The following is a 15621-nucleotide window of genomic DNA, read 5'->3' as shown; positions in this document are numbered from 1 at the left end:
AATTGAAAATCAAATTTATCAATATCATTGGTTGATGGAAGAATCGGGCCAAGAAGAAATATCAAATCAATTAATGATTGGTCAGATTTTAATTCAGAATCAACTCTTAGTGGTTTAATATTTGGTTTAATTCGGGTTTTGAAGTGTAAACCAATGTAACCGAGATTTGGGGAGATTTAAATATAAAACTTTTATTTTGGGGAGAAATAGGTATAGAACGTTTGTTTGATGGATATATAGATCGAGGTCAAAGTTTGGGTTCTATCTGGCTAGATATGATAGTTATCAGAAGGAAATAGCTTGTTTCCCATTAATTATATGATTAGTTTAATTAGGAGTAACTTATATGAGTTGCTCTAGTAGGAGATGGTCTCACAGACCCTCTCTTGCTTATCTGTCATTTGATTGCTCAATTTAAAATCAAAAATAATTAGTTAAATTAGATAATAATATTGTATTAAAATATTAATAAAATTGAAGGGTTTACTGATGGAGATGCCTAAAGACCCGCTGATTTGATATTTTGTTATTATAGCGGATGAAAAGCATATTTTTCTTTTTTCTAACTTTTAAGTTAACTCATGAATGTTCGTTTTGATGGAGCAGTATTGCTTGTGGTAAATAAGCTGTGATCGGATCATACAGAAATGCTTCTTTATTCTGATGCATATAAACGTACACCCATATACAAACATATATAATGTTTTATGATAAATTAATATGAAGATGACCATATACAACACAAACGGCCTTTACGAAGGCTCAATTACATTCAAAATAGCATTTGCATGTACGGAATCCATAAACTCCCTCGCAACGAGCATAATCATTAGGCCCGACGTAGTTCCTCTTACAGTACGCATCTCATTCATTACATGATATACCCTCGTTCTCTAGAGTGCAGTACCTACCTTCAAACCCATGAAAGATAAGAACAAACATGTGAGTATGTGCATGGTTAGGCATTTGACAATAGATGAATGAGATTGCATGTGAGCACACGTTGCGAAGCTCTAACTACCTGGATATGAGAAGATGGGCTGCCGGATCCATGGACCATATCGTCTAGCATGAGCCTGCTCACCCTCAGTAGTAGCCCAAACAACTCCACCATCTGAAAGAGGCTTAAGGTTGCGCTTCTCCATCATCTCAGCTTTGATTATATGCACCCAAATGTATATAGTCAAATTTATAACAATGACACATATGTACTGAAAGCATATCTACATATTGTGAATAACGCTATCTCTAATGTGTAGATATGTTTTATCTTATTAAAACACATATATAAAAGTTAAGAGATAAGAAAACATGTTTCAAAGTTAAGAAGTTTGATATGGTACCTAATTAATGTTGGAGAGAAAACACTGAAAACAATTGCAAAAATGAAAGCAAGCGTCACCACTTTCTTTGCCATATCTCTCTATTTAGGTCTTGCTTGTTCTTGTTGAAACCAAACAAGCTCTCGGAAGATATTTATAAGGTTACACTCTGAAAGAAAAATATGGACACGCACACGCATATAGAAAAAGAAATAAAATATAATAGAAGATAAGAATCACACTGGCTACAAGTGTAAAGTGTAGCTTCCGTCCACTACCGCTTAATATATTTCTCTTAACATCACAAAAAAACTGGTTACTTTTACAAAACCCGCACGTTGTGTCTGTAGTAAATAAACTTTATTCACTTGATATATATATTCCATAACAAGATTTTTAGAGAGTAGCTCTTGTTTTTGTAACATATACTTCTAAACGCTGGAGAATTGAAACAGAATACTCTCCATCCGTATAAACCTTTGATTTGTGTCATCAACAGCCACAAATCACTAGCGTAGAGCCTAATGTAGTTCGGCACATCGGTCAGTTGCACATTATTTTACGTAATACGGTAATCGTGTTAAGCCAGCAGCAAAAAAAAAACAAGGCTAAATTCTCGGACAACTAGTCTTAAGTTCACCAAGGCCCTTGAAAATATCCGGAAACGAAACGAAGATTTATATTTAGATTTTTTTTGTAGTGATATACTGATATTTATATTTTTAATAGAGAGCTCTCATCTGGCCATAAGTGTGGAGCGTAGTACTTGTCTTACTGACTTATATATATTGCTATTACTTTCTACATCACACAAGAGGTAGTTACTTTGAAAACTCCACACGTTTGTTTTATGACTTTATCTTTATTCACTTCATACTTCATAGGCTGAGGATGGGAGCTATTATTTTGTAACATTCTTTTACAAATTAGAGAATTCTCCATCTTACTTTTAAATTCTTGAATTATCAACAATTATAAACACAAGCATAGGGAATATAATTACAGTTATAGTCGTATACCAATTATAATTCACAACAACATTTACGTCTATATTGGAAGATTATCTATGTAGGCAAACTTTAAACCGAAAAGAACATGTAGCATAATAGTTTATAGTAGTGTTATCGCCAAGCCCTCATTCAATAGTTCAAATAGGAAACTTGCACAAAGAAAAGAGGGCTTATTATTTATAAGTATACTTTAAACCCCTAAAATCTCCTTAGATCCTTGAGGTACTAAAGAAGATTCAATCTTAAAGTTTACATCCACCAAAGTGTACATAAAAAAAATCTTTAAAGTGTCGGTCTTAATTTGGGTCGTCACATGTAATTTATCGTCAGTTTTAACTAAGTCTTTGTATGTTAGCCTGTCGGGTTGGCTGACCTCTAGTCGTAATTTGACCAAGAATGTTTGATTCCAACCAAGAATGTTTTCGCCTTTTGGAATTTAAGTTCCAAATATTTAGTATGAAAAAATTTTGTTTTGTTTAATTCGAACACATTAAATGCGCATCAATGAAGGGTCCATATCGTCTAGATGGCGCCTAATTAGTAGCCAAATCATTTTCACTCTCCGGGGGTGGTATCACTGTATCAGGTCGCTCTTTTCAACTATTTTAGCTTTGGCTACGTACGTAAATCTACCCAAATGTAAATTTAATTAATTACAGCAATGATCTTTAATGATAGATATCGAACAATTTTGTATATTTTATGCTACATATTATATATCTCTTTATTAAATGTTTTTATTCAATTCGGATCTTTCGTAAGCTAAGTTTAGTTTGTGTAGATATGCTTTATCTTCCTCATGTAAAGTACATAGAAATAAGAAATCACTCTTAAGAAATAAGAAACATGTCAGTAAAAAGTTTGATATGGTACCTATTGTAGGAGAGAGAAGAACACTGGAAACAATTGTGAAAATAAGAGCAAGCATCACCATATCCTCAGTCCTGTCTGACGTCTCCGTTTAGGGTCTTGCTTGATCTTGTTGGTTTGGAACCAATGAGCTCTAAGGGTAAATATTTTATAAGATTACAGTCTGAAAAGAAAAATGGAAAAAAAAAAAAATGTGGACACATATACAGAAAATCAAAATAGAAGATAAGACAGGTTCACACTGGCCAGTGGCCACAGGCCCACACTTATGTATAGTTCCATTAATTACTGCTTATGGCTTCTACTTTCAGCATTACACAAAAGTTTGGTATTTGCAAAATCTATAGGTTTTTACTTTTTAGTAGATAGACTTCATCACTTCATACATATTCACAAAATGACTTTAAAAAGGATATCTTGTTTTTGCACCATCCTTTAAAAGATTTGGAGAACTCCATCTTTATGATATTTTGTGTCATCAACGGCTACATATAACACATGCATATAGAGAATTTCATTTAGTTTGTATAGTGTATGCCAAGTAATTAATACGGAAACAGTCACATGTTTAATCAAAGGATATATATGTGTCTACTACTATTAGGACATACTCAATCCAACCATAAGCCTTATAGATTGTAGTAGTATTGTCGTATCATCACCTGGTAGATTCCTTATCCTTGAAAAGGACACAAAGAACACTTAAAACCAAGTCTCATAAATTCCAAATATAACCAAGTCTCATTCGATAGTTCGAATAGGAAACTCAAATCAAGAAAAATAGTATGGTTCTGAAGTTTAAACTCTTAAATCACCTTAGAACCCTGTGGAACTAAAGGATTCCAATACATTTTAGGGTTAAGTTATATCACCCACAAAAGGGTATTTGAGTCGAGACATTGAGGGTCATTCAGCTGATTCAGTATTAAACTTTACATCCCCAGACCCAAAGTACAGAAAAAAAGAGAAGCTTTCTGTAAATTAGTAGTCTCCTCTTTTGGTTGTATCCCAGTAAGAGATGAGAACTAAACCGCCATTTTCATCTCTATCTTCTTGTGAGGATCATAGCCTATGAGGTCAAAGTCAGCAGCCACAAAAGAATCAATTTGTTTCTTCTCTGGGTTTATCTTCAAAACCTGCAGTAATAAAGGCCATGGCAGAATATAAAAACACAGTAAGGATAGATGAAAAATACATTCCTATGTAATGATCGTTGCTAGCTATACTTACTGGAAAAGGTTTTGGTGGATTCTGAAGTTGCTCTTGCAGAGGCCTCACATGAGTTCTGTACACATGAGCATCCCCTATAACATGGATAAAATCACCAGGAACAAGATTGCACACGTGAGCGAGCATGCAAGTAAGAAGAGAGTAGGACGCAATGTTAAACGGCACACCAAGTCCCATGTCTGCTGAACGCTGATACATTTGACACGAGAGTTCCCCTTCTGCCACATAGAACTGCAAAGAAAAGAGTAATAAAAAAATCAAACTCATTGTAACGAAACAAAGGTATTAGCAATAAAGTAGAATTACTTGTGCAAACATATGGCATGGAGGAAGTGCCATCATCTTGAGATCAGAAGGATTCCAAGCTGACATTATGATACGACGATCATCAGGATTGTTCTTGATTTTGTCAATTACATCTAAGAGTTGATCAAATCCTTGACCGGTATAATCAGCATGCATATCTGTGTACCTGTAAAACAAGAGAGAGATGTTTCACCAAAAGAAATCCATCCAAACAGAACAAAAAGCCAAAATGTGCATAAATATGTTACTGACTTAGCACCAAAGTGTCTCCATTGAAATCCGTATACAGGTCCAAGGTCACCTTCCTCTCTCTCTTTCAGACCGATACTGAAATTACGGTAGATAAATAAGCGAGAAGTCCATCAACATCAGATTTTCATTTACCGCAAGGATAATGCCGGTTAATAACCATACCCATCAAGATACTCTCTTGACGCATTCCCATCCCATATATGGATACCTTTCTCCTGAAGGACCTGCCCATGTATAAAGCCTATCAGAGAACTACCTAATTCATTTGTATAGTTTTAGAGAACAGCAGAGACTGACTGGCTTAATCATGGTGATAGAATATCTCTGTTTTACCTTTGCACTGGTTGAACCGCTTATAAACCATAGAAGTTCCTCAACAACACCTCTCCAGAAAACTCTCTACACAAAAGATGCAAAGAGAGCGTGAGTTTGAATATGAGATAGTGTAGATATGCAACTGCCACCAAATTAAAACCACCAAAATACAACAGAAGACAAAGTGAGCATACCTTTGTTGTCAGAAGTGGAAAACTTCTTCGTAAATTGAATTTCATCTGTGTTAAAAAGAAAATGTGAGATGATGTAACCTTACTAACCAACCAGAAAGTTTGAACACATATAAAGCTTTTTCACATCACCTGGCAACCAAATTTCGATAATGTACCAGTCCCGGTCCTATCATTCTTTACGTTGCCATTAGAGATAATATCTTCAACCATATTCAAATACCGAAACTCCTCATGCTGATCAAAAACCATCTTAGGAAGAAATGAAAACTTCTTCCCATCAAACTGAAGAGACTGTGAGTCATTTCTTTCATCAGAGGATTCATCAGCAGAACTTTTCACTCGGACAAAACTCGTGAAGCAAAACCTCAGACCATTTTCAGTAACTGGAAACGACGAATACCAAGGCTGATAAACAGAAGCATCAATCCCAGGTATAAACGTATCACAGTCAATACTAGTATCAATCTCAGTTAAATGGATAGCATCACAACTAGGCCTGTTCAATGCTTCCCTACACAAATACAACCAAATCAAACAGTTAGTTGCAACAACTAGGACTAAGAGAATCCAGCAAAAAGAGGGATGAGACAGAGACAACAACACATTACCTCAATATGTCACCACCTCCTATAACAAACACCCTCTCAATAGACAAACAATACGGCGGTAAAGCTAACAAATCAAGAGCAGAATCTACACTACTGCAAGTGACAACATTCTCAGTATTGGCAATATCAAACCCACCAGAGCGAGTCAGAACAACGTTAAGACGACCCGAAAGCGGCCTATGCTTAATTGGAATAGACTCCCAAGTCTTTCTACCCATCACAACAGCATTTTTTTTAGAGGAATCAGACGTTGTTAGAGTGATGTCCTTGAAGAACTTGAGATCCGTAGGCAAATTCCATGGCAATTTCCCATCTTTACCAATACCCATTTCTTTAGTCGCAGCAACAACAACTTGGTAAGTCCTTTGAGGCTCTGTAGCAGCCATGACGGTGGTGTCGTTGCTAACGAGAGTCGTTGTTTCCATGGTCGAAATCGAAACCTTTGATGATGAATTGCGAAAGAGATTACAAAGCCGTCTTCGGGACTGAGAGATAAATTATAACACACAAAAATTAAAACAAATTCAAGAATCGAAATTTTCAACGACGAGCGAAGACGGTAAGCAAAAAAAAAAGGGTATGGAGATGAGATCAGTACTGACCGATTTAAAGGCGAAAGGAAGAATCTTTGAGGGATTGAGCAAATACCCCAGAAGGGATTTATCGAAATCGAAGAAGAAAAGACGAAATCAGGATAAAGTTGGTAAAGCTTTACCTTTTTTTTTTTGGGGGGGGTTTTGGTTGAAAAGGACAGAAGAAGAGAGAGAGGATAAGCGGGAGAGAATAGAGGGAAACGCCGATTCTTAAAACTTTTGCGTAAACATTATTTCTGTTTGTCGAAATTTGTATACAGTTTACTTAAGAATGTCAAAACAGTTTACTTAAGAATGTCAAAATGGTTAACGCAACTGATTATCCAATTAGTTAAAAGTTAAATGGATTGAGTCATTTAACAATTGAGTTGGATTAATGGACGAATACATTTAGTTAAATGAGTTAGATAAATAATTAGATTAATCAACTATAATATAAATTAACTAATATTTAATATAAAATAATTATAATTAATTTTTATTATTATTTTTACTATTATCATCATTATCACCATCACATAACTTTTTATTGGAAAATTATAGAGGAAAAATCTGGTTTTGCATTTTTGACAGGAAAATTGTAGGTTTGGGATTTTGGCGGAAAATTCTGAGTTTGCGTTTCTGACGGGAAAATTACAGGTTCGCGTTTTTGGCGGAAAATTTATGGGTTTGGGTTTTTTGACAAAAAAAATTTACGGATTTGTATTTTGGTGGAAAAATTGCGAGTTTGCATTTTGGCGGAAAATTTATGGGTTTGCATTTTTTGCGGGAAAATTGCGGATTTACGTTTTGGCAGGTAAATTGCGGATTTTTGTTTTTGGAGGGAAAATTATAAGTTCAAAATTTTTGCGGGAAATTGTGGGTTTGCAATTTGAGCGGAAAAATTATAAGATGATGATGATGACACCATGCTGTTGACTATGATATATATTGATATGATGATGGTGATGTTAATATGATTATGAAGGTATGATGATGATGATAATATGACAATGTTGATGATGATGATAGTATGATGATGTTGATATGATGATGGTAGGTTGATGATGATGATAGTATGATGATGTTGATGATATTAGGTTGATAATAGAGAAATTGATGGGTTAGTGGTTAACTCATAAACCCATTATAACCAAACTCATTTGAGTCATGAACTCATTTAATCATCAACTTATTTAACCCATCAACTCATTAGGGTCTAAAATTTCAACTCATTAGAGTTCATTTAATTTCACTTATATTTTTAGTGATGTGTGCAATGTTTATGTATGCTTGTTTTAAAATTACATATATGTTAATATTACTTTTAATTAAAATAATTTATTATCAGTTAATTATTATGATAATTATTAAATAAAAAAATCTTTAAATAATTATTAACCTAACATTTATGAAATCCAAACTTTTGTATCACTTATTTTATTTGGTATAATAAAAATAAACATATCTTAAAGATGAGTTAAACCAAATTAAAATAACTGTATAAAAATCTAACTTTATGCATAGATTTATAAAAAAAATAAAAATCAAATTTATTCCTTAATTCTTGGTTTCTTTCGTTGATCATCAATTGGTTCTTGATATTCGTTACGGATTTCACGTTTTGTTCCGTAATTTTCATCGTTTGAAGAATGTAAAAGTTTGATGTGATGCATCAAAATCAAAAATTTTAACTTGAATCTCGAACAAATAAGTATTTCCAACAATTGAATGCACACATGTGGGAACGTCTTCTAGTTCTTTTTCACCCAAATTAATTTTTATCTATATGAACAACATAATAATAGTTAATTGAATTTTAGGTCTAAATATATTAATTCATACAATAAAACAATTTTCTATAATGGAAGTGTCTTTAGTCAAGTGGTTACAGCACCACCTCTGCGACCGATTCCACTGGAGTTCGAATCCACTAAGTCGCCTTATCCCGCGTAGTAGGGATTGGCTATGAATCGGGCCTTGTCGACTCAGTGTTGACAAAAAAAAATTCTATAATTTATAGCTCTTACGATTTTTACAGTTGTTCTAGTGATTTTTTCTGCATCTTTATCAAATATAACAAAAGATAATATCTGGTAATAAATTATATTTCTACCTGCTGTAATAAGGCCGAAAAAGACTCCATCTTGTAGGTCTTTAAGAAGTTCTTCCCATTTCATTTTAAATACACTACATTCAATATCAGGTCTGTTATTTGCATACTCATTTCCCTTCTTTTTAATATGTTCGTTCACTTCTTCCCATTTTGAATTTGCTGTTCTAATAATGAAAAAGTCTGGATTTCCATACAGTCTACATATTGTCATTGCGTCTCGATAATTCTCTACCATGTATCGCGGTCCACCTGTGAACAAAGATGGTAAAATTATTTCTTGACCTAGTTTTTTTGAATCTGCAGCGCCTTGTTCAACTTCATCACATACATTATTGTAAAGATCTGCTCTAAGTTTTTTTCTGGTTATACTGATAAAAGTTCATATGTTCTTGCTCAATAACAGTGTATGCATCAACCACGTATTGATGGAAAAGACGGCCTGAACAAATTATTGTTCCTGAAGATGTCAATCTTGAATGTATTTGGTATACAAAATACTCTCATATTGTAATATATGATTTTTTCGTAGTATATCCTTCTCTATATGGAAAGGTTCATTCCATATAACCTTGTTAACCATATGGAAACAATAAAAGATATTGTAGATACATGTACGATGGATGTAAATAGCTGATGTATTGTGGTTTGTTCATTTTTGGATGCACCATTATATTTCTCTCACAATTTGGAATAGACATGTCACCCATAATAAGTCCAATTATCTCGTCTCCTTGTGGAAGGTCAAATTGTCTACCACGTTTTTTATTTTTGATTAATCTGATTAATTATTCTTCAATTATTCAGGATCCTTATCTATCTCTAGCAATTCTGAACCTTTTAGCTAACTCGTTGTATTTGTCAAACATTTCAATCAATTCGCTGAGAACAGTTTCATTTAACTCATTATTTTTTCTTTTGGCAAGTGCATTAAGACAATTTTGTAGTGAGCGGTATCCTATATGTATAGCTGTGCAAAACGTGGTAGATCCCCTTCGACTGGTAGTAGAGATCCAATTTTGTGGTAATTTTGACCATGCATACAAAAAGTGAAAGGACCATTTCCTGAATTGATATCGTAATCAATTTCCACCCATTGATGTAAAAGCAAGCATTGAATTATATACTCGTATATTGTTCTGAAACGATGTTGACCGTGATAATAAGTTATCTAAGTAAGTTGGAGATTGTCGAGATAGTTGCAGCACAATTCGTCCTTGTTGACATCAAATCAAAAAATTCAACTCTTTTCCACTTTGTTTAACACTTTCAAACTTTCACACCAAAGTCTCACAATAATTACATGTCACTAAGTGATTGTCTTCTCCTTTATTGTTTTCTGAACAAAGAACCATACACTTTTATAAAATAATATAATTTTATGCAATTTTATTTAATTGTATAATTATTATAGTAAAGAATATTGAATTTCATAATATAGAATATAATTATTATCACGTTTGTTTGACGTTTTCTTCCCGGGACATCTTCATTTTTGGTTTAGAGCACAATTATCTTGATTTTTAACAATACATCCTCTAGTAGATGGATTGCCATAAAAATATCTTCAATTATCCTTTTTCTGTAAGATTTCCTTCCAAGATATATGTGGTTAAATTTGATGGGTTTGAATGTTTGCTATTTATAACTATTTTGGAAAATTAAAAATGCAAAAAGTTAAATTTGTTACCATTTTCTTAGTTGCATAGTTGTAATCTGGGGTCCCTATATTTTGTAAAATAATATTAGTCAATGATGAAAAATATATATGTGAAGTTGAATATGATTTTTATACTTACGCATGGATTTAGTTTGTTGACCCATGCCTCTATTGTAGCTCGTTTCAGCCGCATATGAGGTTCATCTATGAGCGCTTTCTCCATCATAACAATCTGATCACTATTATAGTTCCATTCCTTTTGTTGGCTGACTTTTCGTTCTTTTCACAGTTTTGGTTTCCATCTCTAATGCTCATGTTTGAAAATTCTAACTGAGTTGGATACATTGGAATGACCTCTTCCTCTCTCTATATATATGACAAAGATACAAGAGACTACATATATTTATATTTAAATTCTTTTTCTTTTAGGATTAGGCCAATAATTCAATATAACGTAGATTGTTTTTTTTCTTTATTTTTTTATTTTTTAAAGTTTCTTTTTCTTTTAAAATTAGAAATTTGTGTAAAATTGACACTTGTCACGATTTTATGAGTTAGTAACTTTTGAAATTGTAACTTGTCACAATCTGGTGAATTAGTAACTTTTGAAATTGACACATGTCACGATCTGGTGAGTTAGTAAATTTTGAAACCATACTTTATATAATAAGATACTGATTTTATAACATTTTGAGATATTTTCATAATTATTTCTTATAAATTGAATATATTAATTTAAAATAAAATTAAGATAGGATTTGATAAAATTAAGGTAGGATTTGTTTTGATAGGGGTCAAATTTTATTTAATAACCAAAATCTATTAAAAAAATTTGTGGAGATCAATGAGCATATTTTTAACAATTTTGTGGAGGTCAATAAGCATATTTTTAACTATTTTCTGATTTATTTGTGGGGTTATGATTATGAAGAATCAGACTCTACTAGTCCAGTTGCTTCAACCAAAAGAAAAAAAACAGTTGGCGAAAGGCAGGGAAGGAGCAACAATTTTGGAAGAAGTGACATGAAGGAGAATCAAACTCATCTGCTCTTCCTTTACGAAATGTCACAAACAAATTTATATAAATTATGTTTTGTTATTTTTAAGAAATCATATTTAAAGACGGTTAGGAGACGGCATAGACAATTCCGTTTTGATAAGCACTGGTTGGGTAAAGAGGGTATAACAGGTGCGGTCGATTCAATTGGAATCAAACAAAAAACTTTCGGATCCCAGGTTTTGTGGATAAGATTAGGAATTGCCGGAATTCGATTTCGTGGGGGCGAAAGAATAATATTAGTTCTGGTCCCTCAGCTGTTTCTTTCTTGAAGTCGGCTTTGCAAGAGGCGAAAATGGATGATTTGATTTCTCAGGCAGAAATTCGGGGTATTGAGAGGAAATTAAAAGAGGCGTATCGTGATGAGGAAATATACTGGCAACAAAAAATCAGGAAATTTTGGTTAAGGGTTGGGGACAAAAATACTAAATATTTCCACGCCTCTACTAAATAGAGGCCGATGAGAAATAGGATTATTGGTTTATTTAATGCTGATAATGTCTGGAACGAATCTCCCTCGGGTATGGAGCATATTGCTACTAAATACTTTGAGGATCTTTTTAAGAATTTGGATGGTAGGGGTATTTCCGAGATGCTTCAGGAAATAAACCCTCTTATTAAGGACAGGATAAACAGAGATCTTACTAGGGACATTACTGAAGCGGAAGTCCGAAAGGCTTTATTTGCTATGCATCCAGAGAAGGCTCCAGGTCATGACGGTATCTTTCAACGATTCTGGTCTTCTTTAAAAGGGGATTTGGTGGCTCTCGTTAGAGAGTTTTTTCGAACGGGTAGTTTCGATCTTCGTTTAAATGAGACGAATATCTATCTCATTCCTAAAGTTGAACGACCACAGCGAATGGCGGAGTTTAGGCCAATTAGTCTTTGAAATGTGAGTTGCAAATTTATCTCTAAAGTTTTGTGCTTCCGGTTACGACGAGTCCTGCCTCTCTTGGTCAGAGACTCAGTCGGCTTTTATTTCTGGTCGTCTAATTACGGATAATATTCTTGTTGCTCAGGAGATGTTTCATGGGCTCAATACTAACCGACAGTGTAATTCGGAGTTCCTGGCCTTCAAAACAGATATGAGTAAGGCTTATGATCGGGTTGAATGGAATTTCTTGGAGGAGGTTTTGGTTAAATTATGATTTGATCAGAAATGGATTTCGTGGATCATGTGGTGTGTTTCTTTTGTATCGTATCAAGTTCTTATGAATGGTCAGCCTAGGGGTTCTATTATTCCACAGAGGGGCTTACGTCAAGGGGATCCTTTGTCATTGTATTTGTTCATACTTTGCACAGAGGTTTTGATAGCAAATAATAAAAAGGCTGAACAGGAGAAGAACTTGACGGGTATCATAATCGCTCGAGATAGCCCCACTGTTTCACATTTGTTGTTCGCTGATGACAGTCTGTTTTTTTGTAAGGCTGAAGCGACTGAATGCCGGAAGGTAATGGAAATAATAGGTAATTACGGTAAAGCATCTAGGCAAGAGGTTAACCTGGAGAAATCTTCTATTATGTTTGGTAAGAAGGTTCCACCTGAGATACTATCTCAAATAATATCAGTTATTGGTATTTCCAAAGAAGGCGGTATGGGCACTTATTTGGTTCCACCTTCAGGGTTCGAAAACTAAGGTTTTTAGCTATGTGAAGGATCGGTTGGATGACCGAGTAAATGGTTGGTCTGCAAATTATTTATCGAAAGGCGAAAAGGAAATTATGATTAAATCAGTGGCGTTAGCACTTCCCTCCCATGTTATGCCGTGTTATAAATACCGCAGGAGCTGACGTCTAAACTAACGGGTGCAACTTCCACCTTTTGGTGGAAGGCTAACGATAAGGCCCCTGGTATGCACTGGATAGTTTGGGATAAACTGTGTAAAGATAAGTTCGAAGGGGGTCTAGGTTTCCGAGCTCTGGAACAATTTAATGATGCCATGCTGGCTAAACAGTTTTGGCGGCTAATTCATTATCCGACATCCTTAATGGCTCGGGTGATGAGAGATCGACATTTTAGGAATAAACATCCTCTATTGGCCAAAAAACCAAATAATCCTTCCTTTGCGTGGAGGAGTATCTATTCTACTAAGGAAATGGTGGAACAAGAAGCGAGGTGGGCGGTAGGCTCATGCCGTTCTATCTCAGTATGGCGGGATCCGTGGTTACTAGATGTCCGGCCAAGACCAGCTAATGGTCGGGGCGGTGGTTGCTCCCGAGCTTGATGGTTAACCACTTAATTAATCCGATTACGAAGGACTGGAATTTACCCATATTAGAGTATTTTTTTGATCTGGTGGATATACCGATTATTCAGAGTATGACGGTCAGTAAATTCTATAAACTAGATCAATTAGTATGAGACTTCACTAAGTCGGAGAAGTATTCAGTGAAATCAGGCTATCGTTTAGCCCGTGAATTAATTGCAGAAGTGGAATACGGGCCTACGTGCGTGGCTCTTTGAGCTCAATCGTGGAAACTTGAGGTTCCCCCGAAGGTTCAACACTTTTTCTGGCAGGTTGCTTCTGGTACTCTCCCGGTACTGGAACAGCTCGCGCATCGGGGTGTTCGCTGTGATACTCTTTGCAAACGATGTGATTCTGCGACAGAATCTATAAATCACGCTCTCTTTAAGTGTCCTCGTTCGCAAAATATATGGGAATTGTCCCAACTATCTTTAGATCCTGAAGGCTTTCCATATGCCTCAATTTATGCAAATTTAGATTTTATTTTTGTGGCGGGCTTCATGCCAATTGGGAGTAACTGATATAGCTGTCCGTCTTCCCTGGATTTTATGGTCAGTTTGGAAAGATAGGAATAAGAAGGTCAGGGAACAGAGGCCAAACCAAGTGATATTTTAAATCAGACGAATAATGATAAATTACTGTGGGAGGAGGCCAAATCTTTTTCGAGGAGATATCTGCATCCTCCGCCTCTTTTGGAGGAGAGGGATTCATTTCCACACTGTCAGGTTGATGGTTCATGGAAAGGTTCGGATCCTTTTTAGGGTCTGGGTTGGTGGTATTGTAATGGTGAAGATTCGACACTTCTCCTGGGAGCATGAAGTCAACGACGTGGCCCAACCCCACTACATGCAGAGTTACAAGCTCTTATCTGGGCTATGGAATCTCTGTTGGCGGCTGGGGTTGACTGTCATGCCTATGAGACGGATTGTGCATAGTTAGTTGCAATGGTGCAGTTGCCCGATGATTGGCCCGCTTTCTCGAACCTGCTGGAAGATTTCTCTTTGCTCCGTTCTTCCTTCCCTTCCTTCACCTCGACCAGGATTCTTCGTGTGTCCAACGTCAAGGAAGATTGTCTTGCTCGTTCTTCAAGATCGTTAATTTCTGAAACTTTTTTTTGTAAACTCTTACCCTCGTGTTTGGGCAACCAATCTTGGAGTTATCTTTTAATTTATTTAATGTTTGGTTTAAAAAAAAAAACATCATATTTAAAGTTCATCAATGGAAGAAGAAAAATAATAAAAACTTAATAAGTATACTTTAATTAAACTAGTATAAAATTTAATATTAGTTTATAGTAAAAACATTCATTAGGAGATCACTAATGGAGATGACCTTATTTCACACACATAGAAGCAAGTTGTCTTGGGACGCTAACAATGGCTCAAGATCAAAAACAACATATTTAGGATCTGAATGGTGACTGCGGTCGGGGCGGCCAAATCTGTCAGCGGTTTAAACCGCTCCAAAAATAAGGCGGCCAGCAGACCGCTGCAGACCAATTCTATTTGTACACAAAAACGGTCTGTAGTTGGTCCGCAGCTTTTTTCTTCCTATTATCTTTAGACTGCATCGCTGCGGACTGTATTTGATGAATGGTGAATAAAAAACGGTTTAATCCACTGATGGATTTGTCCGCCCTGACCGCTGCAACCATTCACCCCCTTAATTATCCAAAGGATCTCAAAAATCCTATTCCAAAAATATGGTTCATGAGACGGAAAGAAAAAAAAAAAATTCTCTTTCTTCTCGCTCTCTACATCTTTTACAGAGAGAAAGTGATTTCCTTGTCGTCGTCCGGTGTATTATCCGGTTAGCCGTCCGACATCTTCCGTGTTACACAGCATTGGTAATCGGCTCTCGTCCAAC

At 35.2% G+C, this 15621-nt stretch overlaps 1 protein-coding gene and 3 long non-coding RNA genes across 5 annotated transcripts; 2 read left to right on the top strand and 2 right to left on the bottom strand.

Annotated features, from left to right (window-relative positions):
- Positions 1–3988: 3988 nt before the first annotated feature.
- LOC104766934 (bifunctional dihydrofolate reductase-thymidylate synthase 1) lies at positions 3989–7072 on the bottom strand. Its single transcript, XM_010490908.3, has 10 exons — positions 6710–7072; positions 6108–6592; positions 5629–6010; positions 5500–5544; positions 5324–5389; positions 5153–5214; positions 4991–5065; positions 4739–4904; positions 4433–4663; positions 3989–4338 (listed from the first exon to the last, which is right to left on the bottom strand). Exons 2-10 carry the CDS (start codon positions 6530–6532, stop codon positions 4228–4230), a joined length of 1563 nt encoding a protein of 520 aa, XP_010489210.2. The 5' UTR covers positions 6533–6592; positions 6710–7072; the 3' UTR covers positions 3989–4227.
- Positions 7073–8234: 1162 nt separating this feature from the next.
- Positions 8235–9476, top strand: LOC147920694 (uncharacterized). Its single transcript, XR_015591733.1, has 3 exons — positions 8235–8885; positions 8992–9059; positions 9199–9476. It is a non-coding gene; the product is annotated as an uncharacterized LOC147920694 (long non-coding RNA).
- Positions 9477–10013: 537 nt separating this feature from the next.
- LOC104766935 (uncharacterized) lies at positions 10014–10824 on the bottom strand. Of its 2 annotated transcripts, none has more exons than XR_015591732.1 (4): positions 10592–10824; positions 10483–10517; positions 10251–10386; positions 10014–10131 (listed from the first exon to the last, which is right to left on the bottom strand). It is a non-coding gene; the product is annotated as an uncharacterized LOC104766935 (long non-coding RNA). The 2 variants fall into 2 exon arrangements; XR_764154.2 differs by having other exon boundaries at positions 10251–10374.
- Positions 10825–11200: 376 nt separating this feature from the next.
- LOC147920693 (uncharacterized) lies at positions 11201–15002 on the top strand. The gene is made up of 2 exons (XR_015591706.1): positions 11201–12401; positions 12529–15002. It is a non-coding gene; the product is annotated as an uncharacterized LOC147920693 (long non-coding RNA).
- The last annotated feature ends 619 nt before the right edge of the window (positions 15003–15621 follow it).

Source organism: Camelina sativa, chromosome 19 (assembly GCF_030686135.1).
Source record: "Camelina sativa cultivar CO46 ecotype springtype chromosome 19, ASM3068613v1".
Taxonomy (NCBI): domain Eukaryota; kingdom Viridiplantae; phylum Streptophyta; class Magnoliopsida; order Brassicales; family Brassicaceae; genus Camelina; species Camelina sativa.
The sequence above is the reverse complement of the archived record's forward strand: the minus strand, read 5'-3'. Positions and strand labels throughout refer to the sequence as shown.